General features: G+C 36.7%; 1 protein-coding gene across 5 annotated transcripts in view; it reads left to right on the forward strand.

Annotated features, from left to right (window-relative positions):
- The window catches only part of PPP1R9A (protein phosphatase 1 regulatory subunit 9A), a gene marked incomplete at both ends in the record, with an annotated part of 320,087 nt that overhangs the window by 162,153 nt on the left and 131,880 nt on the right, over window positions 1-26,054 (forward strand). For all 5 annotated transcript variants that reach the window (XM_082662101.1, XM_082662103.1, XM_082662102.1 and 2 more), the window contains 2 exons: window positions 9,456-9,588; window positions 16,204-16,324. In XM_082662101.1, coding sequence (XP_082518227.1) covers window positions 9,456-9,588; window positions 16,204-16,324 — 254 coding nt within the window. The remainder of the gene's footprint in view (window positions 1-9,455; window positions 9,589-16,203; window positions 16,325-26,054) is intronic.

Genomic DNA, 26,054 nt, shown 5'->3' on the forward strand with positions numbered 1-26,054 from the left:
GGTAATTATTGATATGTATGTTCCTATTCCCATTTTCTTAATTGTTTTGGGTTCATTATTGTAGGTCTTTTCCTTCCCTTGTGTTTCTTGCCTAGAGAAGTTCCTTTAGCATTTGTTGTAAAGCTGGTTTGGTGCTGCTGAACTCTCTCAGCATTTGCTTGTCTGTAAAGGTTTTAATTTCTCCATCAAATCTGAATGAGATCGTTGCCGGGTAGAGTAATCTTGGTTGCAGGTTTTTCTCCTTCATCACTTTAAATATGTCCTGCCAGTCCCTTCTGGCTTGCAGAGTTTCTGCTGAAAGATCAGCTGTTAACCTTATGGGGATTCCCTTGTGTGTTATGTCTTGTTTTTCCCTTGCTGCTTTTAGTATCTTTTCTTTGTATTTAATTTTTGACAGTTGGATTAATATGTATCTTCATGTATTTCTCCTTGGGTTTATCCAGTATGGGACTCTCTGTGCTTCCTGGACTTGATTAACTATTTCCTTTCCCATATTAGGGAAGTTTTCAGCTATAATCTCTTCAAATATCTTCTCAGTCCCTTTCTTTTTCTCTTCTTCTTCTGGAACTCCTACAATTTGAATGTTGGCGCATTTAATGTTGTCCCAGAGGTCTCTGAGCCTGTCCTCAGTTCCTTTCATTCTTTTTCCTTTATTCTGCTCTGCAGTAGTTATTTTCACTGTCTTATCTTCCAGGTCACTTATCCGTTCTTCTGCCTCAGTTATTCTGCTATTGATCCCTTCTAGAGTATTTTTAATTTCATTTATTGTGTTGTTCATCGTTGTTTATCTTTAGTTCTTCTAGGTCCTTGTTGAATGTTTCTTGCATATTGTCTATTCTATTTCCAAGATTTTGGATCATCTTTACTATCATTCTGAATTCTTTTTCAGGTAGACTGCCTATTGCCTCTTCATTTGTTAGGTCTGGTGGGTTTTTATCTTGCTCCTTCATCTGCTGTGTGTTTTTCTGTCTTCTCATTTTGCTTATCTTACTGTGTTTGGGGTCTCCTCTTTGCAGCCTGTAGGTTCGTAGTTCCCGCTGTTCTGGTGTCTGACCCCAGTGGCTAAGGTTGGTTCAGTGGGTTGTGAAGGCTTCCTGGTGGAGGGGACTAGTGCCTGTGTTCTGGTGGATGAGGCTGGATCTTGTCTTTCTGGTGGGCAGGTCCACGTCTGGTGGTGTGTTTTGGGGTTGTCTGTGGACTTATTATGATTTTGGGCAGCCTCTCTGCTAATGGGTGGGGTTGTGTTCCTGTCTTGCTAGTTGTTTGGCATAGGGTGTCCAGCACTGTAGCTTGCTGGTCGTTGAGTGAAGCTGGGTGCTGGTGTTGAGATGGAGATCTCTGAGAGATTTTCGCCGTTTGATATTATGTGGCGCTGGGAGGTCTCTTGTGGACCAGTGTCCTGAAGTTGGCTCTCCCTCCTCAGAGGCACAGCACTGACTCCTGGCTGCAGCACCAAGAGCCTTTCATCCACACGGCTCAGAATAAAAGGGAGAAAAATTAGAAAGAAAGAATTAGTAGAAGTAGAAAGCAAGAAAGGAGGGAGGGAGGGAGGAATGAAGGAAGGAAGGAGGGAAGGAAGGAAAAAAAGAAGATAAAGTAAAATAAAATATAATAAAGTTTTTAAAATAATAAGTAATTATTAAGAAAAAAATTTTTTAAAAACAGACGGATAGAACCGTAGGACAAATGGTGGAATCAAAGCTATAGAGACAAAATCTCACACAGAGCATACACATACACACTCACAAAAAGAGGAAAAGGGGAAAAAATCATAAATCTTGCTCTCAAAGCCATCTCCCCAATTTGGGATGATTCGTTGTCTATTCATGTATTGCACAGATGCAGGGTATATCAAGTTGATTGTGGAGCTTTAATCCGCTGCACCTGGGGCTGCTGGGAGAGATTTCCCTTTCTCTTTGTTTTCACAGCTCCCAGGGGCTCAGCTTTGGATCTGGCCCCGCCTCAGCGTGTAGTTCGCCTGAGGGCGCCTGTTCTTCACTCAGACAGGACGGGGTTAAAGGAGCAGCTGATTCGAGGGCTCTGGCTCACTCAGGCCGGGGGGGGGGGGGGGGGGTAGGGAGGGGCACGGAGTGCGGGGCTGGCCTGCGTCGGCAGAGGAGGGGCACGGAGTGCGGGGCGGGCCTGCGTCGGCAGAGGCCGGCGTGACGTTGCACCAGCATGAGGCACGCTGTTCGTTCTCCCGGGGAAGTTGTCCCCGGACCCCGGGACCCTGGCAGTGGCGGGCCGCACAGGCTCCCCGGAAGGGCGGTGTGGAGAGTGACCTGTGCTCGCACACAGGCCCCTTGGTGGCTTCAGCAGCAGCCTTAGCGTCTCACGCCCGTCTCTGGGGTCCGCGCTTTTAGCCGCGGCTCGCGCCCGTCTCTGGAGCTCCTTTAAGCAGCGCTCTTAATCCCTTCTCCTCGCGCACCAGGAAACAAAGAGGGAAGAAAAAGTCTCTTGCCTCTTCGGCAGGTCCAGACTTTTCCCCGGACTTCGTCCTGGCTAGCCGTGGCGCACTAACCCTTGCAGGCTGTGCTCACGCCGCCAGTCCTCTCCCTGCGCTCCGACCAAAGCCCGAGCCTCAGCTCCCAGCCCCGCCCGCCCCGGCGGGTGAGCGGACAAGCCTCTCAGTCTGGTGAGTGCCGGTGAGCAACGATCCTCTGTGCGGGAATCTCGCCGCTTTTCCCTCCGCACCCCTGTGGGTACGCTCTCCTCCGCGGCCCCGAAGCTTTCCCCCTCAGCCACCCGCAGTCTCCGCCCGCAAAGGGTCTTCCTAGTGTGTGGAAAACCTTCCTCCTTCACAGCTCCTTCCCACTGGTGCAGGTCCAGTCCGTATCCTTTCGTCTCTGTTTATTCATTTTTCTTTTGCCCTACCCAGGTACGTGGGGGTTTTCTTGCCTTTTGGGGTGTGTGAGGTCTTCTGCCAGCGTTCAGTAGGTGTTCTGTAGGAGGTGTTCCTCGTGTAGATGTATTTCTGGTGTATCTGTGGGGAGGAAGGTGACCTCCGCGTCTTACTCCTCCGCCATCTTCCTCTCAATCCTGTGTTTCCTTTTGACTAGCCTTGCTGTCTTCCTCCCATTATGCATATTTATTTTTTCACTTCCTATTCTTTAGTTATTCATGAAAATACTAGGCTTACAATATACCTTTTGTCCTTATAGACTTTGTCTTTAGTAGTTATCCTCATATATACCATGTATATTGTTCTCTGAGCTTCGAATCTTTCCTCTTTTCTGCCTTACTTACTGGATCAGTTGGTACACGAGTTAAAGATTACTTGTGTAATGTTTTATATTGTCTGTAATTTACTTCCAGTTATTTTAGCACACGTATCACCATATTTATGGTAATAACTTTGTTTTAGGAGCCTTTAGTTAGCATTCTAGGTATAACAATCATGAATCTTCACTCTAGGATTAGTAGTTGAAAGTCCTTAATTAGAAGTCTACATTCCAGCGATGCATACTTTAAATAGGAAGGTTTATTAATGTTGGGGATGTTACAAATAATTGGTGAAATGCATAGTGTTGAACATATGTGGATTGGTTTTAGAAATATTTTATGTAAATGGACTTTGAGTCAAGCAAGCTAAGCTTTTAGAGTAACACCTAACTCTAGTTCTCATTTGGTCCTGTTTTCTGAAATGCAGGATTCCATTGAGGGATCCAGTTAGAAAATTAGACACATCCTACTGTAGAATATTGTCACAGTTGCTTTAAGTATACCTCCATGCAGGTTACTTGTCAGAGTAACTAAAGGACAGAAATCTGAGACTTTACTGAGCTTGCAAGATAGAGCTGTGGGTCTTTTTCTTCCATCCTGCTCATCAATGTGTTTATATGCAGCAGAAAGCTCTCACTTATTTAGAATCTTTGGAGATTGCCAACGCTTACCCCCAAATGCCTGATAATTGTGCACTTCAGTTTGGCTTATGTCAATTTAGAACAAGAAGCTAACATACTCCCTGGCACACAGTAGGCAGTCAAGAAACTATAATTCTTATATCATAAATCAGTGAGGGACAGAAAGGAAACTGAAGTTTGAAGGCTGTCAGGATCCTCCTTTCTGAGGATGGTTTATCGCCAGATTTGTTTTTAAAACTTTAAGATATGGACTGATCCTGAATTCATTTTGACCTGCATTGACTAAAGAAAATGTGTCATAAGGAAGTAAAGGAAATAAGGTTTTTTTTTCCTTATTGTTGAAAAAAATGTTGCTGTTGTTTTGAAAAAGTGTTGGAGCTCAAACTACCAGAAATGTGAAAAAGAATGATTCTAGTTGAAATCTTATAAGCTAATTTTAACTTTATTTGTTTTCCATAGCCTTGGGTTGCAGGGTCAGAAATGTCATTGCTAACTGTATTTGTAAACTTGTTATCCCTAAAAGCCTGCCTCTGCTGCAAAGCAAGGGATATGGTCTTGTTTTGTTTCCTTTGATCAAGGAATAGAATATCACTTGTTGGCTCTGAAACAAGAAGTCTTAAACGTAAACATCCTTTTGTTTGCTTTTCTCAGTGAAATAAAGCAGGAACAATGTGAAGGTGACTGAACTAAATATATATGTTTATATCTTGAATGGCGTTGAATATTAGGACCCAGGATGCTGTTGGCCTTTAGTTTTTTGCATTGCAGTGGTATCATGATGGAGCTCTGATTATTATTTGTGTAATTAACTATTCATATATATTTGTAGAGCAGTTATGGTAATATAAATAAAAATGATAGAACTATTATAAGAATACTGAAAGAGTCATGTCCATATTGATGAAAGGGGAAGTCTTTACCTAGGTCAATTTTCCTTTCATCTCTGAGGTTCTACCTGATGAAGGCAAAACAAAGCCTGGCGGCAGATGATGAGCCATTGTGTAATGATACTGTATTGCTCTGGACACAGGTAGGGATTTTGGCAGGCCAGTCTACATTATAATACTAAATTAGTCTTGCAGATTTTTGTTCCAAGGGCATTAAGCATCATAGTGGATTAAATATTCAAAACTTATTTATAAATGAGAATATGAGGTGAGTGTAGGTATCTGGGGCAATATTGTTATCTCTCATATTACCTTGGGACAGCTTTCCCTCCCCTGACATTGAACCCAGCATAATTATTTGGACTATCTCATTTCATTCTTACAGCAACTTTATGCAGTAGGTATTATTATTATAATAGCCATTTTGTGAATAATGAAACTGAGGCTTAGAGTGGTTTTACAATTTGGCAAGAGCTACATAGCTAGAGAATTTAGGAGGTATTTAATTTAAAGTTAGGATCATACCAGTTGAGAACATATTTATACCTATATATGTATATATAGAAATATATAAATAGATACAAAGGGATATATCAGTAGATATAGGTATATCTGCCATGTGCTTTTTTGGTTAAATAATATATGTATTTCAGAGACTTTCATGTCAGCGGAGATAGATCTTTTAAATCATTGCATGAAATTACATATTTGTATATATTGTAATTTAGTAAGACATTTTCTCTATCATTGGACATTTAGGTAATTTTCCATCTTAGGCTATTATAAATAGTTCTGTAATGAACTTCCTTGCACAGGTATCTGTGCACACCTGCAAGTATCTCTATAAATACTTAGGTATAGCGTTATTGGATCAAAGGCATTTACATTTAAAATCTTGATAGCTATTCTCAAACTGCGACCTTTTTCCTGCTTTTCCAAGTGTATTCTTTTTCCTATATCCTCACAAACACTGGATGTTGCAGTCTTTTTTTTTAAAAAAAATCATCCTATGGGTGAATATATAGTATTTACTTCTTGAATTTGCTTAATTTTTAATGAAGTTGAGCATCTTTACATCATTTATTGATATGTCTTTGTTGAATTCTCAGTTTCCTTTCCCCTACTTACAGATGTAGTTAAGTTGATAAAACCCTTTTTATATTATGAATATTCATATTTCATTTTGATATTTGGCAATATAGTCTCCTAATATTTGACTTGTTTTGTAATTTCATTATGGTATATTTTGTTACCTAGAAGTTTTTAGCATTAATTTTTAATCAAATAGTTTACTCATTTTCTTTAGGATTTCTAGGGTCTTCGGCTTTTTGGGAATGTCCTCTCTAGCCTGTTAAACATTCTCCCATATTTTCTTTTAGCAGTTTAATAGTTTATAATTTTTGTTCTTAACCAATGTTAAGTTTTACTTTTTGTTAATCATATGAAATAGGAATCTTTTTTCATATGGATATCTCATTCTTTCCCTACTATTTATTGAATAGACCACCCAAGCTAATTTGAATAGAAAAGTAGAGGAGTGAAACAGAATAGAGTACAAAAATAGATCTGTCTTGGGGCAAACTGCACTGCCTTAATAAACTAAGTTTTATTGTATGTTTTGGTATCTGATAGGGTCTATTTCCATCCTTATTCCTTCTTTGCTAGCAGCTTGTTAGTTTCCATGAAAAATGTTAGTGGGATTTTAATTTTGATTGCCCTGAATTCATAAATTAAATTGGGGCAAAGAGACATTTACAGTAATTTAGGATCATAGAGGTTTTTACAATATTAAGGATTTTAATCCAATAACATAGTATGGCATTACACTTCTTCAAGGCTTTTTGAATTTTTCAGTTAAGTTTTATAGATAAAGGATATCCTTGCACATTTATAATCAGCAATTCTTGAGTATTTTATAATTTCTGATCTTTTCTGTTATATTTTCTAAAGCTATTCTGGGCTTTTTTGGTAGTTTTGAAATTCTGTTTTCACTGAACTCTTGTTCATTCTAACAGTTTTTCTGTTTAACCTCTTGGATTCTCCAGGTAAACAAAAGCTTAAATTGCAAATAATGAATTCTGGCTTTTCTGTTTCATGTATTTATAGGTTTTACCTATGTGCCCACATAATTTACCAGACTATGAACAAGCTGAAGATGAAAAGTATATTACATTATTTCTTCTCTACAGAATTAAATGGTGATATGGTCATCTGATTGCTACATGCCTCAAACATTATTTAAAGTACTGTTTTCCAATATGTAGTCATATAGTTAGTTTTCTGTTTGTTTTATTTAATTTCTGGTTATCCCCAAATGGACTTTATAAACCAGACTGATTGGGGAAGGACATTTGATAGCAGATGTGTGTGTATACACACAAACACATATACACATATATACATGTGTATGTATACACACATTTTTTAATTCATACATTAAGTTGGTAGCAAAATTGAGTTATGTTCCTGTATGAATATCATTTGAATCCTTGTTTAGCAATCATATACTTGAACCTATTAGCAGAAGTAGACAAGTGGCAAACATCAATGGAATAATTTCCGGTCATCTCTGCCGATAGTTTCCAGGACATGTACGTTCCAGATCCAAGTAACTTTCTTTGTATGTTGTTAAAGTTTGCTCCCCTAGGCATGCTGCACTGTGGTCCACTCAACTGTCGATGTTTTCCAAAAGATACAGATATAGATTTTTTCTAGTGTCTTATATTTGAAATATACATTCCACCTCTTCTACATTTGAATATGTGAATCTTTGTTTATTTAAGGTTCAACTCAAATATTTTCCCCTCCATGAAATTCATGACAATAAAAAAATTACTTGGTATATTCCTTTGTTACATCAGTTATCACATATATTTTAGTTTATTTTGATTTCTATGTCCTTACTGAGCTGTGAGCTACTTGAAACTGTACCTTCTTCAGTGTCTAGCACGATGTCTGGCATAGAGTTGATTCTTTGTAAATTTTTGATGAATGAATAAATAAGTGATTACCAAAACATATAAGGGAAGTGAAAGATCAAACAGGCTGTCTAAGAGAAAGTCATAAACATGACAATTTAAGAAAAATATTGGAAGGTTCTATGGAAGGGGCATAGGAAGCATATTTTATGAAAAGATTAATTTAAAAGGTACAAACCCCATAGTTTAGAAGTGTTCATTTTGGTGTAGAAATGTTTATTGTGTTGTAGGAATGTGGTAGAGACCAAGTGAATGGTACAAGGCTATGAAAACATGTTGAAATTCAGGAAGAAAAACAGTTATGCATTCTGGTACAAAACCTATAAATGATACGATTTTGAGAAGTATGTAGAATTAGGAACCACACTACATCTGTTTCTTTGTACGCAGTATATATTTCTGGTTTATAGGTTACCATATACAGCATGTAAGAGTTGCCAATTTTCCAATAATACGAATGTAAAGCACATCTGGACTAGCAGGGCCAGCTTTATAGGCAATAGACTTAATTTCTTTCATCTCTGACCTTCTGTCCTGCTTTCTATTGATGTTTTTATTATCACTTTTTAAAGTATATATTTTTAAAAACTACTCACTCTAGATTTGGGAGGACATGACAAAGTTTTGTCAGGCACAGTCAAGATACTTCATAATTGTTGAATTTAATTGAAAATGTCAGTTTTTATCATGCAAATTAATTAGGCTTGATGAACTATACATTTCTTTTTAAAAAATATTCTTCAGTGTATTAAGTGAGGGGTTGTATACCTATTTCCAGTTACTTTTCAAATAAAACAAATATTTCAGCAGAAAGAAGATGTACAGCTACATCTGAAGACCACATTTAGTAGTCTTTTGAATGATTTAGGTCAGAAAGAAAGAGCTACCAATATCCTGTTTGTTCTGCAGCTCTTGAGCAATATTTTGATAGTCATTTCATTAAAAGGTTCAATGAGGGCTTCCCTGGTGGCGCAGTGGTTGAGAGTCCGCCTGCTGATGCAGGGGACATGGGTTCGTGCCCCGGTCTGGGAAGATCCCATATGCCGTGGAGCGGCTAGGCCCGTGAGCCGTGGCCGCTGAACCTGCCCGTCTGGAGCCTGTGCTCTGCAACGGGAGAGGCCACAACAGTGAGAGGCCCGCATACCGCAAAAAAAAAAAAAAAAAAAAAAAAAGGTTCAATGAGGATTTAATTTATATCTACATGGAAGTAAAATGAGAGATAACAAATGAGAGCTTAACACAGCCCAGTACAGAATAGAAGTCAGTTTCAATGATTCTGTGTTTGAAATATAATTCTTATAAAACCAGCACACTGCAACATCAGGGCTTGTATAGGTCATAGCATGAAATGGGTTCAGTGCGGGTATTTGCTTCGGTAAATAAAGCCTGAAGATGCTTTACCTTAATTTTATTGCAGCTAATATGGTATACTCTGATTCTATAAAAAGTGATAAATGTTGCTAACCATATAATGTATTCTGTGGCTAATGCTGTCTCTCAAATTATTAAAAGTGGTACATTTTTTAAATTAGTAAGTTATTTTTATTCTGATTCAGTTTTCCTTTTCTTAACATCTCAGTTGATTTTATGACAAAACAGTTGTTTAGAAGAAATTCTTCGTACAAAATTTTTAACTTACGTAGTTTTGGATATGTAGCAGATTTTTTTTTTAATCAAGAAAACTGTCTTTTCTAGATTTTCATCTTTTTGTTGATATCTTACTACAGGTCTTCAGCACATACTCCAATGAAGACTATGACAGGAGAAACGATGAAGTTGACCCTGTGGCTGCTTCAGCCGAGTATGAACTTGAAAAGCGTGTAGAAAAGCTGGAACTTTTCCCAGTGGAACTAGAGAAAGGTATATGAGCTCTACAATGTTAATAATATTATATTGCTATGTTAATAATGTAGAAATGACTTTATTTTCCCTAAGTATAGCCTTTTTCCCCCCCTAAGGATTGGATAAAGCTTTATTTCTCATGGAGGGTTTTATTTATTAAATTTCAAAAATAGTTTATATGAATTCTGTATAGATGGTGGATTGAAAGATTCCTCCCTTACGCACTCCACTGAAACCCATCTACTTTAGTTGGCTGGGTTGGCGACTAGAAGTAGGGAGGTGTGAGTGAGGTCTGATGTTTTCTTGGTACTCCTGCAAAGCGCTGGTGCAGGTGAGGAGTCCAGAGAGAGCTGCCATAAGTGAGAGCTTGGGGCAGGTGGTTGCTTTGGGGATTTTTGGTGGAGGGAGAGTGGTCATGGTTAGATTCTGCATGTAGTAGATAGGGGGAGTGCTGGGCCTTTAGAAAATGGTGGATTTTGGGAATGAAGGCAGTGGAATCCTCTTCATCTCTGAGGGGAGAAAGCTAAAGGAAAGCAGGGAGGACAGGAGCAGAGGGGCTTGCTCCTGATTTTTCCCTGGAATCACAGACTGCCTGCTATGGTAACTGGGGACCTACGGGACCAGAGCCTGCTGTGTTTACCATCATAAATCATCACCTGGGAACTGAATTAGGACCTAATGAACAGAAAAATAGCACATCTCAGAGAGCTTTGGAAAAAAGCAGAACAAACAGATGACAACTTGAATAACAAAAAAACCCAAAGAAACCAAATAAAGATGTTCAAGTGTGGCTTTAAAAAGACATTCTTAGGGCTTTCTTGGTGGTGCAGTGGTTGCGAATCCGCCTACCAACGCAGGGGACACAGGTTCGATCCCTGGGCCGGGAAGATCCCACATGCCGCGGAGCAGCTAAGACCGTGTGCCACAACTACTGAGCCTGCTCTCTAGAGCCCGCAAGCCACAACTATGAAGTCCACGCGCCTAGAGCCCATGCTCCGCAACAAGAGAAGCCACCGCCATGAGAAGCCCGCACACCACAACGAAGACTGGCCCCTGCTTGCCGCAACTAGAGAAGAGCCCGCGTGCAGCAGTGAAGACCCAACACAGCCGAAAGTAAATAAATAAAATAAATAAATATATATATAAAAAGACATTCTTAATTAAGCAAATTAACAACAACAAAAATATTTATTTTAAGATTAAAAATTTCAGTGGAGGAATTGAAAAGGTTATTGTTGAGACTCAAATTGGTTATCTAGAAGGTCAAACATAAGAAATGTCCCAAAGTAATTTTCAAATTTTCAAACAGAGCAAAAAATCCAAGAAAAATCGTGAAGGAGACCCAATATATAAGTTGTAATAGAAGGGGAAAAGACAGTACAGGACAAGAGACATATTAGACAAAATAGAAGAAATTTTCCTGAGCTCAAAATATATCTGAACCTCATAATTGAAAGGTCCTAGCCAATTTGTTGCAAGTGAAAGGACTTTAAAAAAAATTCCCATACTCAGGCACAGCCTGAGAAAATTCTAATCTTCAAACATAAAGTGAAAATCTTACAAAATACCAGGCCAAAATCAAAGCAAACAAAGAAGCAAAGGTACTTGGAAAAAGGTAGTTATTAGACTAGCCTCAGACTTCTTATATGTAACCCTGGGAGTGGGGAGGTATGTATGATTTCACACACCACTGAGAAGAAAAAGGATAATGATCCAAGAATCCTTTATCCATCCCAGAATATTTACCTATCCTGATGAAAGAAAGAAATGTGCTTATATGTAAGGACTTAAAGAACATATCTCCTTTATAATTCTCAATTAGCAAGGAGGAAAAGAAACAAAGAACAGCTTGTTCAACACAGCAAATGTTAGGGAAAGAGAGTTGAAAACTATGTAAGTATTAAGCATAAAATTGCTTGGATGAAAAATATATAAAGAATACCAATTATTACACTAAACAACACTGGCCAATAATTGTTCCTATAAAAGACACTTTCATTTGAGGTTAAAGAGAATGTAAGAGTGAAGCTTACACTTTTCATCCATTTAAAAATGTAAAAACCATCCTTAGCTTATGGCCCATACAAAGACAGCTGGATTTGGCTGTGGGCCATTGTATTGCTTACAATAGCAAAAATGAGAGCAATCTGAGTAATCATCAATGATAGGAAAAGGTATATAAATTGTAGCATATCTATAGTAAATATTACTCAGCAGTAAAAATGAAGGAGCCACAGTTCCATGTAGCAGTGTGTTATGATTCTTACAAACATGAAATTGAGGCGGGGTGGGAAGCAAATCACAGAAGAAGCCATTCAGTACAATTCCATTTATTTAAATTTAAAAGCCAGGAAAAATTAAACAGCATATTCCTTAGAAATACACAAATAAGTAGCTTTAAAAAGTAGTATTAAGAAAAGGGAGGAATGGTAGCACCATGTTTAGGATAATGGTTACCAAAGGAAGAGTTATGATTTCAGGGAGGCTTACATTAGTGGGCTTTTGGAGTATTTGTAATGTTTTCTGTCTTTGTTAGTACATGAATGTTTGCTTTATTTTTGTTTTACGCAATGTTTTGTAGGTAAATGTTTTTATAAACTCTTTTGTTTGTATGCTACATTTCATAGTAAAAGTTAAACTAGAAAAATTAAACTAGAAGAGAACTAAACGAAGTAGTTATTTTTAATTTTTTGAGGAATCTCCATACTGTCTTACATAGTGTCTCCAGCAATTTACATTCCCACCAAGAGTGCACAAGAGTTCTCTTTCCTCCCCATCCTTCCCAACACTTGTTATCTCTTATCTTTTTGATGATAGTCATTGTAACAAGTGTGAGGTGATATATCATTGTCATTTTGTAGCTATTAAAGCTGTAAAAGTTGTATTATAGCTATTAAAGATACAAGATCTGAGCAAATAGATATTCTGTATTCTTGGATGAGAAGACTCAGTATAGGAAAGTCTCTCCTATTCTGTCTTCTATACCCATAAATGAATAAATAAATTTAATGCGGTTCAAGTAGAACTGCCATCAGAGTTTCATTGTTAGAGGGGATTGCATAATACAATACTAAATTTTATATGGAAAAATACAGACCTAAGGGAAGTATGGAAAAGAATGTGAAAGGGTTTAACTTCCCAACTATCTGAATGTAACGTGAAGCCTCTATAATCAGAACAAATTGTATACGTATAGCAGTTGATCAGTGGAACAAAATACAAGGTCCAGGGAAAGATGTTAGTGTGCATGAGAATTTAATAACATGACACATAAGATACTCTAATTTAGAAGTGACAGGGTGCTTTACAAATTGTTCTGGCATAAAGCATCTATCTGAAAGAGTATTAAGTTGGAAAACATCATTTTCATTATATCATATATAAAAATAACTCTACGTGAATTAAATAATAAAATATTAAAAATGACAAAGATATTTGATGAAAATTTATGTCTACATTTATCATCTGGGCTTGTGGGAGGAGGGGCTTAACCAAAATGGAAAATCAGAAATTATAAAAGAAAAGATGGACCAATTTACTCATCCAAAATTTTAAAGTCTTAAAGGCAATATTGTCAAACAAAGCCAAGAGATAAGTGATACATTTGAAGGGGGAAATATTCATCATAGATGACATGGAGTTAATAGCTATAATATTCTAAGAGTCTTCGGAAATGATGAGGAAAAAAGAGTCAGGCAAAACTCATTAGAAAAATTGGCCCTTTACTTCAGAGGAAATCTAATGGCCCAAGTTCATATGACTACAAGCTCAAATCTCACTAGCAATGAAGGGAATGCTGAACTAACATGAGATTTTTTTTCCTGGCCTCCAGAGGGTGGTGATAACATCTTCCTAACACAGCCTTATAGTTGTTTCCATCTTGTCCTGGCTGCTTTGCATACTTAGTGCTCTGCCTGTTCCTAGGAGAGTATATACAGAGGAAGACAGGATGGCTGCTGGGTTCTTGATGGTGCAACCACAAGAATCAGGGCCTTGAAGTTGTGGCTTGGACTTCACCCATGCTTGACATCTCAAAGAAGCTGTACAGAGATTAGATTAGTCACCTGGTCTCTGTGGGTTGATTGTACTCTTTCTTTAATTTTCCTTCGGTTATCACCATGTCTTTCACGTGGTCGGCAATGGGATTGAGGATGGCTCAAGCTGATATAATAGTTTTGCCCACAGTTGGGTTTTCAGCTTTGCAAATCTGAGTAATTTTCCAGTTAAAGCATCAAGAGGAGCTATGGAAGGAAAGAAGATAATTTTACTAAAGCCTGAGTCCAGGCAGGGAAAATGGATTTAAAAACTCAGATATAATTTTCATGCAGGTTATTTGCAGGAAGTAACTATTATATTTAATGGCATGATAGTATACAGAATCAACATTTGAGGGGAGCCCTTTCGATATACTGAGTATGGGAACTCAACATTGGCTTGACACGTGATAATTCATAATGAAGAAAAAGTCCTATAAATACAATGAATATGAATAAGAATTCAGGTAACACTTAATACACACCAGAGATTTCATACAGGAGAGAAACCCTATGACATTTTTCAGTGTGGAAAAGTCTACAGAGATCATCTCTTAAACTACACAAGAGCAAACACACTGGAGGAAGAAAAAAAACTTCTTTGAATGTAAACACTGGGAAGGCTTTCGGTCATCATTCATCCCTTTATCAACATGAACAAATTCACACTCTAGAGAAACTCTATGAATATGATGAATATGTGCAATAATTCAGCAATACAGCTAACCTTCATATACATAAGAGAATTCATGTGGGAGAGAAGAAACTTTATACATGTGACCAACGAGGAAGCGCCTTCGCACAGATCTAACCTTCATGTGCGTAAGAAAACTCATTCTGGGGAGAAACTCGAAAACTGTAATGAATGTAGGAAAGTTTTTAGCAGGAGAATGCCTCTTGATGAACATGAATATCTATACTGGGGAAACGATTAGAATGTAATAAATATGGGAAATGGCGTGTGCAAATATTCTAAATGTAAGGAAGGAAGGAAAGTCTCCAGTGATCACTCATTTAGTCAGCAGTTTTCACACTAGATACCTGTGCCTAGAATCAATGAGGACGTGCCTTCAGCTGGGGATCACATCAAACATTTCCTCCAGGGAGAGCACTCTACATAGCTGTCTTTAGCACACAGCTGAGCAAACACATCACTTTTGCCAAATGACATACTTTTAAACATATGTAGAATAAAGATGTAGGATTATGAGTTGTACTTAGAAATACTTAAAGCAGAAGCTGGCAGTAACTAATAATCAATGAGATGAACCTTATTCAAAAAATTACTAGTTGAGGGCTTCCCTGGTGGCGCAGTGGTTGAGAGTCCGCCTGCCGATGCAGGGGACACGGGTTCGTGCCCCGGTCCGGGAAGATCCCACATGCCGCGGAGCGGCTGGGCCCGTGAGCCATGGCGGCTTAGCCTGCGCGTCTGGAGCCTGTGCTCCGCAACGGGAGAGGCCACAACAGTGAGAGGCCTGCATACCGCAAAAAAAAAAAAAAAAATTACTAGTTGAGAATACTTAACAAATTAAAGGTTATTGCTAAAAAGGCTTTTAAAAGCATCAAGTATTCTATTGAGCACATGAGCCCGTTTTCCTTTAACACTCCACCACTGCTGACTAGCTAATACCATCTATTTTTTATGCAGCTAATACACCATTACTATAAAGACTTTGAGACTATCAGAAAATAACTTTGAATGTTAACCAAAAAATGTGGAATGCGCATAGTGTATCTTTTATTTCATTAATGTTAAAATATGTGTTCACAGAGAGGAGAATTGGAAATATGGATTTGTAAGTGAATTAAAAAACATGTTTGTCAGTATTGTTCAAAGGGCCAGTAAAATGGAAACAAAAGTGAATGCCTGTTAGTAGAGAAATGGTTGGATAAGTTACGACAGCTTCTCACCATGAAATATGCATTATAAGTGATTTAAGGCTATGTAAGTTGATATCCATGCGGTATCATTGGATTAGAAAAGTAAGCTGCAGAGAGAAGTAGGTATAATATGATCTTGTTTGTGTAAAGAAAATAAGAAGGAAAATTAAGCCATATATAATATGTATATTTAATTATATGCATATAGTGTGTATATTGTATCTGATGATACGTTTATATGCTTGTATAGTAGGACAGAGGAAAGTACTGAGAGACACATACCATCTTATTAACATGAATGGGAATATGGACCAAGTAAAAAAGAAAAGAAGACCGCATAAATAAAGGGGAAATTCCAGATATATTATGATCACATTTATTTAAATAATATATATATATATGTTTGAGGATGTATGGTCTGTGCTTAAAAATATTATTTAGTCAGGCAGATTGATTGCTCAGTAACCAAATTATTACCTTTTTGAGGGATCACAATGGAAGAGCCACTGGCAGTAGTAAAATGAGACTAAACTAATGAGCCTTTTGAGGGGTCTAATTTGACATCCTTGCTCCCCAGCATAGAATAAAAATTCTGTCAGAGGAAACATATCAATATAGTTCACAAAGAACAAAATTAAAAGCAGCAAATAGATCTCAGCAGCTAATTGTGGACGAGTGTAAAACTTAGGTTGTTTCATTTTTTTTTCCGTTTTCATAGATGAGGATGGACTTGGTATAAGTATTATTGGAATGGGTGTTGGAGCAGATGCTGGACTTGAAAAGCTGGGAATATTTGTCAAGACAGTGACAGAAGGTGGTGCTGCTCAGCGAGATGGCAGGTAAGCCAACTACTGTTGTTAATAACTCAAATCTCCTAGGAAATGTTTCTGGGAATTTCTTTCAATGGTAGCTTTCTTTTGACTTTTTAGAACAGAATTTCAGGGTGTGTCTCAGATGTGGAAAATGTTAAAACACTTGAATTACTTTCTGATTTGCAGGCAGAATACATTCCTTTAATGTATATTAGATAAATAGGTGGATGGATCTGTTATCTGTATCTGTCTACCTTTGTATCTATCCATTCATCTATCTAGCCAGTGGAAGGTGAGCAGAATCATGGGTGTGTATCATTTAAGAATATGTACTGTGGAGATCAGCATATAGTTTTCACTTCAGAGGTATCAAAACAAATAATAGTAGTTCTGGCACTTCTGAAAATGACAGAGGTAGGAGGGAAAATAGGAACTAATTCTGCAGTGATGGTAATTCTGGAGATGTGTCTCTCAAAATGTGTTCTGTCTAAAAACACAGGTCCTTGAGTGCCACCTAAATCTGGAATTCAAATCTCTAGGAGAGGGTTAAACATCCACCTTGGGTAATTTGGATGCACACCAGAGCATCAGATGGGCATTGTTTTATGTCTTAGCTTTCATCATCTCAAGCTACAAGTATCTTTAAAGATTTGAATAATCCTGACCCTAGGCTCCTGATGCATCAAGTTGGGGCTGAAACAGAAATAAAAGTAGACTCAAAACTATGAGTGCCAAATTCAAAGAAATGTCATCTTATTTTTTTTAGGAACATTGAATAACTGGCTTTGATTTTTTTCAAGGTTTAAGTATGTATCACTCAACCAGCTTATCCAGAAATAATAAACCATGTTGAAAATCATTTGTGAACCTCCAATGAGACCAATAGTAGTATTATTTGTTTCATAATTTTAAAAACATATTTATATACACAGATGTTTCCCAAGAGGAACTAAATTGATTTATTTAAATAGAAAGCCACACCTTCAGTACCATCTCTTTCTATGTGGTTAGGGACCACATCTTAGCCAGTAGCCTTATTTGTATTCCCATAACACTTGAACAGAGAAGGTCTGAAATGAATGTTTTGAGTGAATGTTCAGCTGAGTGAATGTTTATCACACTTAAAACAAAGAAAGTGAGATATTAATATTTTGTGTTTAAAAGTAATTTATTAAGTCTTCCTCCTTTTCAAAGTAGTTAAGGAAATAACCTCTTTGCCCCTTCAATGAATTATATAATGGTAGTAGTAAATACTTCCTATTATTAATTTAGAACCTTTCTTCCAAGTGAGCTAAAATTTGTTTGTAAAATCTGTATCTTTTCTCTTCATGCTTTGTGAAAAACTTAAGTCATTCTAAAGTGATAGGAAATAATTCTTACTGTTAATATTCAAACATATTAAATTATTATAAATCACCTCTCAAGTAAATGAGCCACAAAGCCAAGCCAAACTACAAATTGATTAAAAAGCAAAAAAGAGAATTTTGTATTCATCAGTTAGTCAATTCCCATTGTTCTAAACTCAGAACTATTTGTTTTTCTGCCCTCATTTTTTAAATTAGGTTTGTTTTCTATTAACCTATTTACTGATTTGTTCTCCCGTGTAGTTATAATATTTACACTGATATGAGAACTTTGCTTTATCAGTCCCAGTGTGCATTTCCTCAATCCTTCTAAATGAATGTTAACCTAGTACAGTAATCCTGCTGTTGTTATAATAGATGCTTAATAAATGCCTCAGTGAATACATTAAAGAAGACAACTTGATGTAATGAAATGAGCAGAATCTTTGGGATCATGTGACCAGGAGTCTTAATTTCATACCCTCTACTTACCAGCTAAGGGATATTGAACAAATTACTTAATTTTCAGGTTTCTACATTGCAGGATTTTTGTATGCATCAAATAAGCATGTATAAATAAAAAACCTTCCACAGTGCTGTTTGTGTATGAAGCTGTTCTTGACTGAAGTAGGCATAAGCTTGAAATTTATTAAAAATAGTTATTATGGGAAGTCTTATGAAAAACTATAGAAAGATGTATGAAATAGGTACAGAATCATAAGATTTTGGAGGTCAGAGGGACTTTAGAGATCTTTTCCATACTTTTAATTTTATATGAAAATTGAGTGTGTGTGTATTTGAAAATAAGTGGTCACATTATTACACCTATGGCAGTGTTCACATCTTTTATTGGGTTGGCCCAAAAGTTCATTCGGGTTTTCCGTAAGATGTTATGGAAAAACCTGAATGAACTTTTGGGCCAACCCAATAAATTATTACACTATTATTACGACCATTATGGGTATGCTCATTTGCACAGTATTTTAATGTTTGCTATTTAAAAGGTATCAGTATTAAAAAACTACAAATGGAACACTTGGTTGCTGCCTCCAGTCAATAATTTTTTAAAGTTTTGTTATGTATACTTACTGATATAGAAAGATATTGTATTAAGGATTTACAAAACAGTATGATTAGTATAATGCCATTCTTGTGTGGATATGTTTTCTATTCTTTTCATCACTCCCCCCACCTCGCCCCCATCTCTCTCTGTCTCTCTCTTTTTTCTCTTTCTCTCTCTCAGAAAACCTGGATTTAATATACACCAAAGTGTTGAATGGCTCTAGTCTGTGTTTCTTTTTAAATTTCATCTAATATGGAGTATTTAATTTTGTATAGAGAATATGTAATATTTTATATATTTTAACCTGCAACTAAAATTAATAAAGTTATCACCATGTGGCCTTGGGAAAGTTACTCTTCAGACCTTAGTTGTGGACAGAATTAAAGTTCTGGGTTAGATGTTCCTTTTAGCTTTAAAAGATTGAGTCTGTATTATAGCTTTCTGGCTTGCTTCTAGCTTCTTAATAACTCTACTTAAGAAAATGATTTCAATTTAATCTCAGATTTGGGCAAACTTCCTTCGAGGTATGTCAAATAAACAGGTATATAGAGAAATTCTTTTCTCCCTCCTCTGCCCGTCCCACCCACAATACAAGAAGCCATTTTTGTTGTGTTGCTTTTACCCCTTCCAAATGTCTCATAAACTCATCACATTTTGAGTACTTCTAAAAATTTGCCATGGATATTTATCTCCAGTCATCTAGTATAGTTAAAAAGTTTTGAGTCTTCCTTATTATTTGATATGATGTCTTAACATTCTAAATGTCTCTTCACATCTGTCTGTATCTTTTCATATGACACCTGAAACGTAGGGGGTGCTCAATAAATATTTGTTGAATGAGTGAATACCTGTGCTTTAATCTCTTTCAAGACATTTAGTACTGGGACCTAACATTTTTCTCTTCTTTTCTTCTCCTCCTTTTTTTTGGGCTACTTTGCCTCTTATAGTTTATCTTGTAATTTAGCTGAGTGGCGTGATAGCCATTTACACTTTCTGTGTTAGTTCTAAATTTTTATTAAAATAATACTAAATATATTAACCATTAGTTTTTGCTGCCATAATTTTATGAATGTACACAGGACACTTTAACACACTAATTATTTCTCCAGTCCTCTTTAATGAATCTATAAAGCAAAATGAATTTTATAATAACACAACTGAAAACGCTGATAGTAGAATAAATCATGTGGATGGTAACTGACAAAAGATATTAATAATGCTGGGCTAAAGAGGCGAATTGAAAATGCATTTAAAATCTGTTTTGTTTCTGGCTCCTTGTGTTTGTTTCTCAAGCTTTTGCTTGAGAACACTGTCATTTTAGAACACTGTCCTGTTTATTTTTCAGTTTTTTTGAAAAGATAATCAAATTTGAACTTAAGGTGCAACGTAGTTTATCCTCATTCACGTGTTGGTTTAAATGATTTTAATCATTTTGGACAATCTTTCAGGTAACACTAACATATAAAACAGATGAAGAATCCTATTCTTCTGCTTACCCTGCAGCAAACTCTCCCTCCTTGCAGGACCTGTCTGTCCCCATGAGGTATCCTCAAGCCTGGGACAGCCCTGAATAGGAACTTCTGTTTTCATGTGTCCATATATCCTAATTCCTTACTCAATGGTTTCCTCTCTGCACACACACTCTTTTGTCACTTTTATAATTAAGCATCTTCACCCCTTAGAGAGTTTTGGGATATTACTGCTCTGATATGTATTTTCATATGCATTTAAAACTTTGCTATCTAGCATTTTGAGGAAAACTCTATGTTGTCCAGTGTTCATTAATGTTGCTCCAGCTCGTTTCCTTTTCATTCATCCTTGGTTGCTTTGTTGATATAAGCCCTGTAAGGTAGGATTTTTGTTTTTGTTTCCCCATCCCAGATACATCATGTCAATAAATAACTGCCCAGTAACATTAAACAAACTCCAGAGTACTCCAACTTAGATATTTTTACTAGCCTTACCCCCACTGATTCTGGTTTTTAGATTCAGAATTGAGGGATTTCAGAAATATCAGACTGAGGTCGAAAAGCAGTCGTATTGCACACTTGTGTTTATGAGCACATGGAAACATTGAAGAAATGGCCAGGACTAGATGCCTTTTACAAACTAGCCAGCTGCCTTCCTGTAAATTCCATTCCAGTAGACAGTGTTTCCAGGGGAAAACAGGCTATTTCCTCTGCTATTCTGGAAAAAGTTTGGAAAGTCTGTTATCTGTATTCTTTCTACTCTGGGGTGGTCTAATGCAGAGAGCCGTCCATTTAATTTTTTTTTTTTTTTTTGTGCGGTACGCGGACCTCTCACTGCCGTGGCCTCTCCCGTTGCGGAGCACAGGCTCCGGACGCGCAGGCTCACCGGCCATGGCTCACGGGCCCAGCCGCTCCATGACATGTGGGATCTTCCCAGACCGGGGCACGAACCCGTGTCCCCTGCATCGGCAGGCGGACTCTCAACCACTGCGCCACCAGGGAAGCCCCGTCCATTTAATTTTTACCACCAGGACTCATCCTTTGTCTTTTCTGTGCTTCTGATTATGAACCAAGATTTGAGAGGTATTATCAACTACTACTAGTGAGATTGCATCTAAAAGTTACCTTCTCTCAGGGTAAGAGGTTGAAGCAAAGTAGGTATCGGATGCCAGAAAACTTTTCCCTACCGTAATAACCACTTATGTAGTAAGTACCCTGCTGGTTCATGACCTTGTGGTTTGTAGGGTCAGTCCATGGTAGCAGTAACCCTGAACAGGTGCCCTTTTTTGTAACCGATATTATTTACTCCTATCACCCCTGTCCAATCGTTTCTATGTCTCCTCCTTCTTCTGCTCATTTTTACAGTTTCTTGAGTTTGTCTCCACATTAATCACCACACAACTTACCTCTAAAAAGTAAATTGAAATGCCCTTCAAATAAAATAGCAAACTCTGTAGAACTTCCCTCCCTCCCTCTCTCCCTCTTTTCTAATTTAAAGGTGGCTTTTATTTCCTTGTTTTAATTTTGTATCAGATTTTCAAATCCATTCTTTAATGAATGTATCACTTTGAAATGAGAAAAAAAGTTTTAAAAATTAATACCCTTTTAATGAAAATAATAATCAAATAATATTGAGCTCTTTTTCATCCCCTTAATGCTTGCTGTATTAAGGCAGGCAGGAAGAATTATGTAGGATCAGAAACCTGCAATTTAATTGTGGGATGCTCCTTTCTTACACTGGGCTGTGAATGCAGAGAGCAAATTCAGTCAAATGTCTGTTGCCACTCTTCCTGTTGCATGGAATGCTTTAAAGCTCGACTATCTTCTTGTCTTCTCAGTGACCAGTACCAGTGTTCTTTTTGTTTTTTTTTGGCTGTGTTGGTTCTTTGTTGCTGCGTGCAGGCTTTCTCTAGTTGAGGTGATGAGGAGAGCGGGGGCTACTCGTCATTGTGGTGTGTGGGCTTCTCATTGCGGTGGCTTCTCTTGTTGCAGAGCATGGGCTCTAGGCGTGCAGGCTCAGTAGTTGTGGCTTGCGGCTCTAGAGCGCAGGCTCATAAGTTGTGGAGCATGGGCTTAGTTGCTCCACGGCGTGTGGGATCTTCCAGTACCAGGACTCGAAGCTGTGTCCCCTGCATTGGCAGGCAGATTCTTAGCCACTCCGCCACCAGGGAAGCCCAGTACCAGTGTTCTTCATTCCTTTGTGGAATCCGTATTTCTAGCTAGCATCACTTTTCTTCTCCCTGAGGGACATCCTTTATATCACCAGGTCTGCTGGTGACGAATTCTTTCAGCTTTGTTTATCTGAACAAGTCTTTGTTTCACCTTTGAGTTTTTAAAATATATTTTCTCTTTGTATAGGATTCTAGGTTGACAGGTTTTTTTTTTTCCATTTAGAACTTTTCCCAGATTTTTTTTTCTAATTTTAGGCTCATGGATGTGCATGAACATAAGGACATTGACACAGATGAATTAAGAAAATTAGGAAGTGCTATAATATAAATATCAATATTGTTTATTTTCTGCTTAAGTTAATGATAAGCATTGCAAAATTTCTATTGAAAAACAGAAGCCCAAAACAATTTGTTTGAGTTCTCCCATCCGTTACATTTTTGAGAAAATGTCTTTTTGGCTTTGGGTTAGAGATTATAGATCTTTGAGTCCAGAACCTTTAGTGTAGTTATTTTATGGTTATTCACATATGCATCTTTAATAAAGAACAAGGGACTATAATGCCTCAGTCTAGAGGAAAACTTCTTAGACTATTTCCACAGTCACTGTAAAATGCCATCATCAGTTGTCAAATAAGCATGTGCTAATTTTAGAGAACATTTTAGAGTTATAAATGTAATACATGTTCATGGTTGAAATTTTGGAAAGTGTAGAAGAACGTAAAGAAGAAAATAAAAATCTCATGTAATCCCACCATGTAGAGTTGACCACTCTTAAAATCCTGCTGGTGAATTTTCTTCCAGAGTTTTTTCTGTGCATATGCCTTTGTTTACTTACTTAACAAAGATTAAAACCAGTGAATATATAGCTTTATGGGGTTTTGTACATTTTATTCATCAAGATAATATTTGTTGAGTGCTTACTGTATGTCAGGCAGTATGCTGTGTTCTTTATATTTTGTATCTTATTTAATCCCTCTAATAGCCCTGATTAAATACATAAAATTATTGTTATTTCTGTTTTAGATATAAGGAACAATGGCTCCTCTTATATAGTCACGGGAAATAAGTGAACTTAGGATATCTTATTCCAGAGCTTATGATTAAATAATGTTATACTATGTAACATTACTAAATACTTTTGTAACAATAGAATATATCTAAGGATATATTATGCTGTAGTATTATATATATGAACCATTTATTGTTCATATTGTTATACTAGTATGTTGTTTCAAGGTATTGATCAGGTTAGCATTTTTATATAAAAATCATTGTGAATATCTCTGATTATTTCTTTGAAAGTACTTCCTTGGAGCGGAATTACTGTGTCAAAGTGCATTACATTTTAAATGCTTTAGAAACACATTGCTAAACTGCCCTTCAGAAAGGTTGTTCAATTTGTATTCCCCAGGAGTGTGTCGAAGAGTAATCTACTGCACGCTTAAGATTAAGATTGAATATTGTGTTATAAAATCTTGAATAATTTGATAATTTCTTGTTTTTGCATCTTTTAAGATGTTTACTGGATGCTTGTATTTCTTTCTTTTTTTATAAATTATTTTCAGTGTGCTTTTTTCCTGTTTCCTTTTTCACAACTGTGTTATCATTTGTTCTTTTAATGCTAATCTTTACAAATAAGTGGTCCATACCAACTGGCTTTACTTCTTAACTGTAAGGAACTTTCTCGTCTACTCCCCCACTCTGATAACAAAAATGATCAAGTCCAATAAACAGATTTAAAGTGCAACTTTAAACTTAACACAGTAAAATTCTGTATTTAGTTTTGAGCCTTAATGTTCTGTCAAATTTATTGCTTCAAAAATTATTTACCTACTTTTTGAGATATTTAAGTAACCTTTTCTTGGACCTAATCTTAAACTTCTCAGTGTCATTATAGTCATTTATTTCTAATGAGATCCATGTCCCTTTCCTTGATTTTTTTGTTTCTTTGTTTTTGTTGGTGTATGTGTATGTGTGTGTGTGTGTGTGTGTGTGTGTGTGTGTGTGTGTATATGTTTGTGAGAGAGAAAGAGAGGCTTCCCAGGTTCTCCTTCTATATAGATACTCCAGTTTTTCACCCTGCATTGTAAGAATGCTTCTCTTCCAAGCTGAGCTTCTTGACCTCATTTTTGTATTCAGCCAATGAACTGATTTTTTTAAAATGACTACATAAATTACTCCTGAATTTGTATCCCAGTCTCATTGCATGTAGACCTATTCATTTATTTCACATATGTTATTTTTATCTCAAATTCATCATAAAAGAAATTTAATTCCTCTTTTCCTTATTCTTTTTTCTTTCCCTTGATATGAACAACCTGTGTTTTCTGTGTTGATTCTGTTTTTCATCACTTTAGATGTAAACTTTCTAGTCATCTTTTATTCTTTCATTTATTTTACCCATTAATATTTTATTGTATTGTATATTTTTTTTCTTTGGAATGTCCCTGAGATTCTTCTTTTGTGTTCATTCTCTGGGCCACATCTCTGGGCCAGGCCTTTCTCTTATTTCTTGTGTCTGTGGGCTTCTTTCAGCTGATCTTTCCCATTTTATCCTTATCCTTGTCCCAAGATTATTCTTCTGCAACTGTCACTTTGTTTGCGCAGCCCTTTTGAATAGCAGCATATAGTTGCTCTACATTTTTTACCAGTCATAACCCAGAATCTTGTTGACATTGGATACCAGTGTTATTTCTTAAGTACATACTCTCTACTTTACTCAGGAAAAGTACATTATTGTCTCTGTTAGTTTCCTTCCCCAACCTCCTTGCACATCTGAGTCAAAATAATAAGTACTAAATCTACAGTATATTAAGGCTGTATGATATGTCAGTTACTGCACTAATCCTTTTACATATGATTTTTGCTGATCTTTACAACCAGCTTACGTGGTAGTTATAGTAGACCTTCTCTATCTAAACTAAGGATTAATTGTTTTAGGAATTCATAGTTGAAGAAACTTAAGGTTTTATAGAAAACAGGATTAAGAAAACTGTGGTGTGAGGTAAATGAGTGAAAGCATATAAATAAACTTTTGCTGAAATAAAAGAATCAAAATGCATTGTAAAGAAAGAGACTATCAATTACACATTTTAAAATTTTGCTGTAATAGGTATAGTATCATTAATTTACATTTAATATTTTGCATGCTACATACATTTAAATAGGATATCCCTTTCTAACCCCCATCCAGTATCAGGAAAATGGTTGTAAGTTTGTTCTACCTTATTGGTAATGGTGTGTATTTTAAGTGGCATTTTTTTCCCCAATCCATCATCGTTTCTTCAAATACTCATTGCTTTTCTGGTTTTGTAAATTTGGAGTTGTTAACTACCAAGGTCTGGGACTCTATAGCTCAAGCCATCCATCTCCCTTATTCATTCTTAACTTTCACTGTGCTTGCAAGATAGGAGACTAGGTCTGGGTTTACTTTACCTCAGATTTCTTTCTCTCTTTCCAAGGCTCCTTTGCAGAAACTTTCACTCCCAGTCTGCCATCTACTTTCTCCTTCTTTTCTTTTTCTATCTTTCAGTAATTCCTTTCTGTGTTTCTCTACATCACACAAATTTAACAATATTAACAACATAGAGATGAGCAGTCGGGACTTCTTTTAGATTATCAGTAACTGAAAGCTTTGGGATTGAAATTTAGATCTGAGCGTTCCAAGGTTCAGGTTTTTTTCTTACTGCCACATTTCCTTTCATCCTCTTC

The sequence above is a fragment of the Grampus griseus genome (genome assembly GCF_964374135.1).
Source record: "Grampus griseus genome assembly, chromosome: 9".
Classification (NCBI taxonomy): domain Eukaryota; kingdom Metazoa; phylum Chordata; class Mammalia; order Artiodactyla; family Delphinidae; genus Grampus; species Grampus griseus.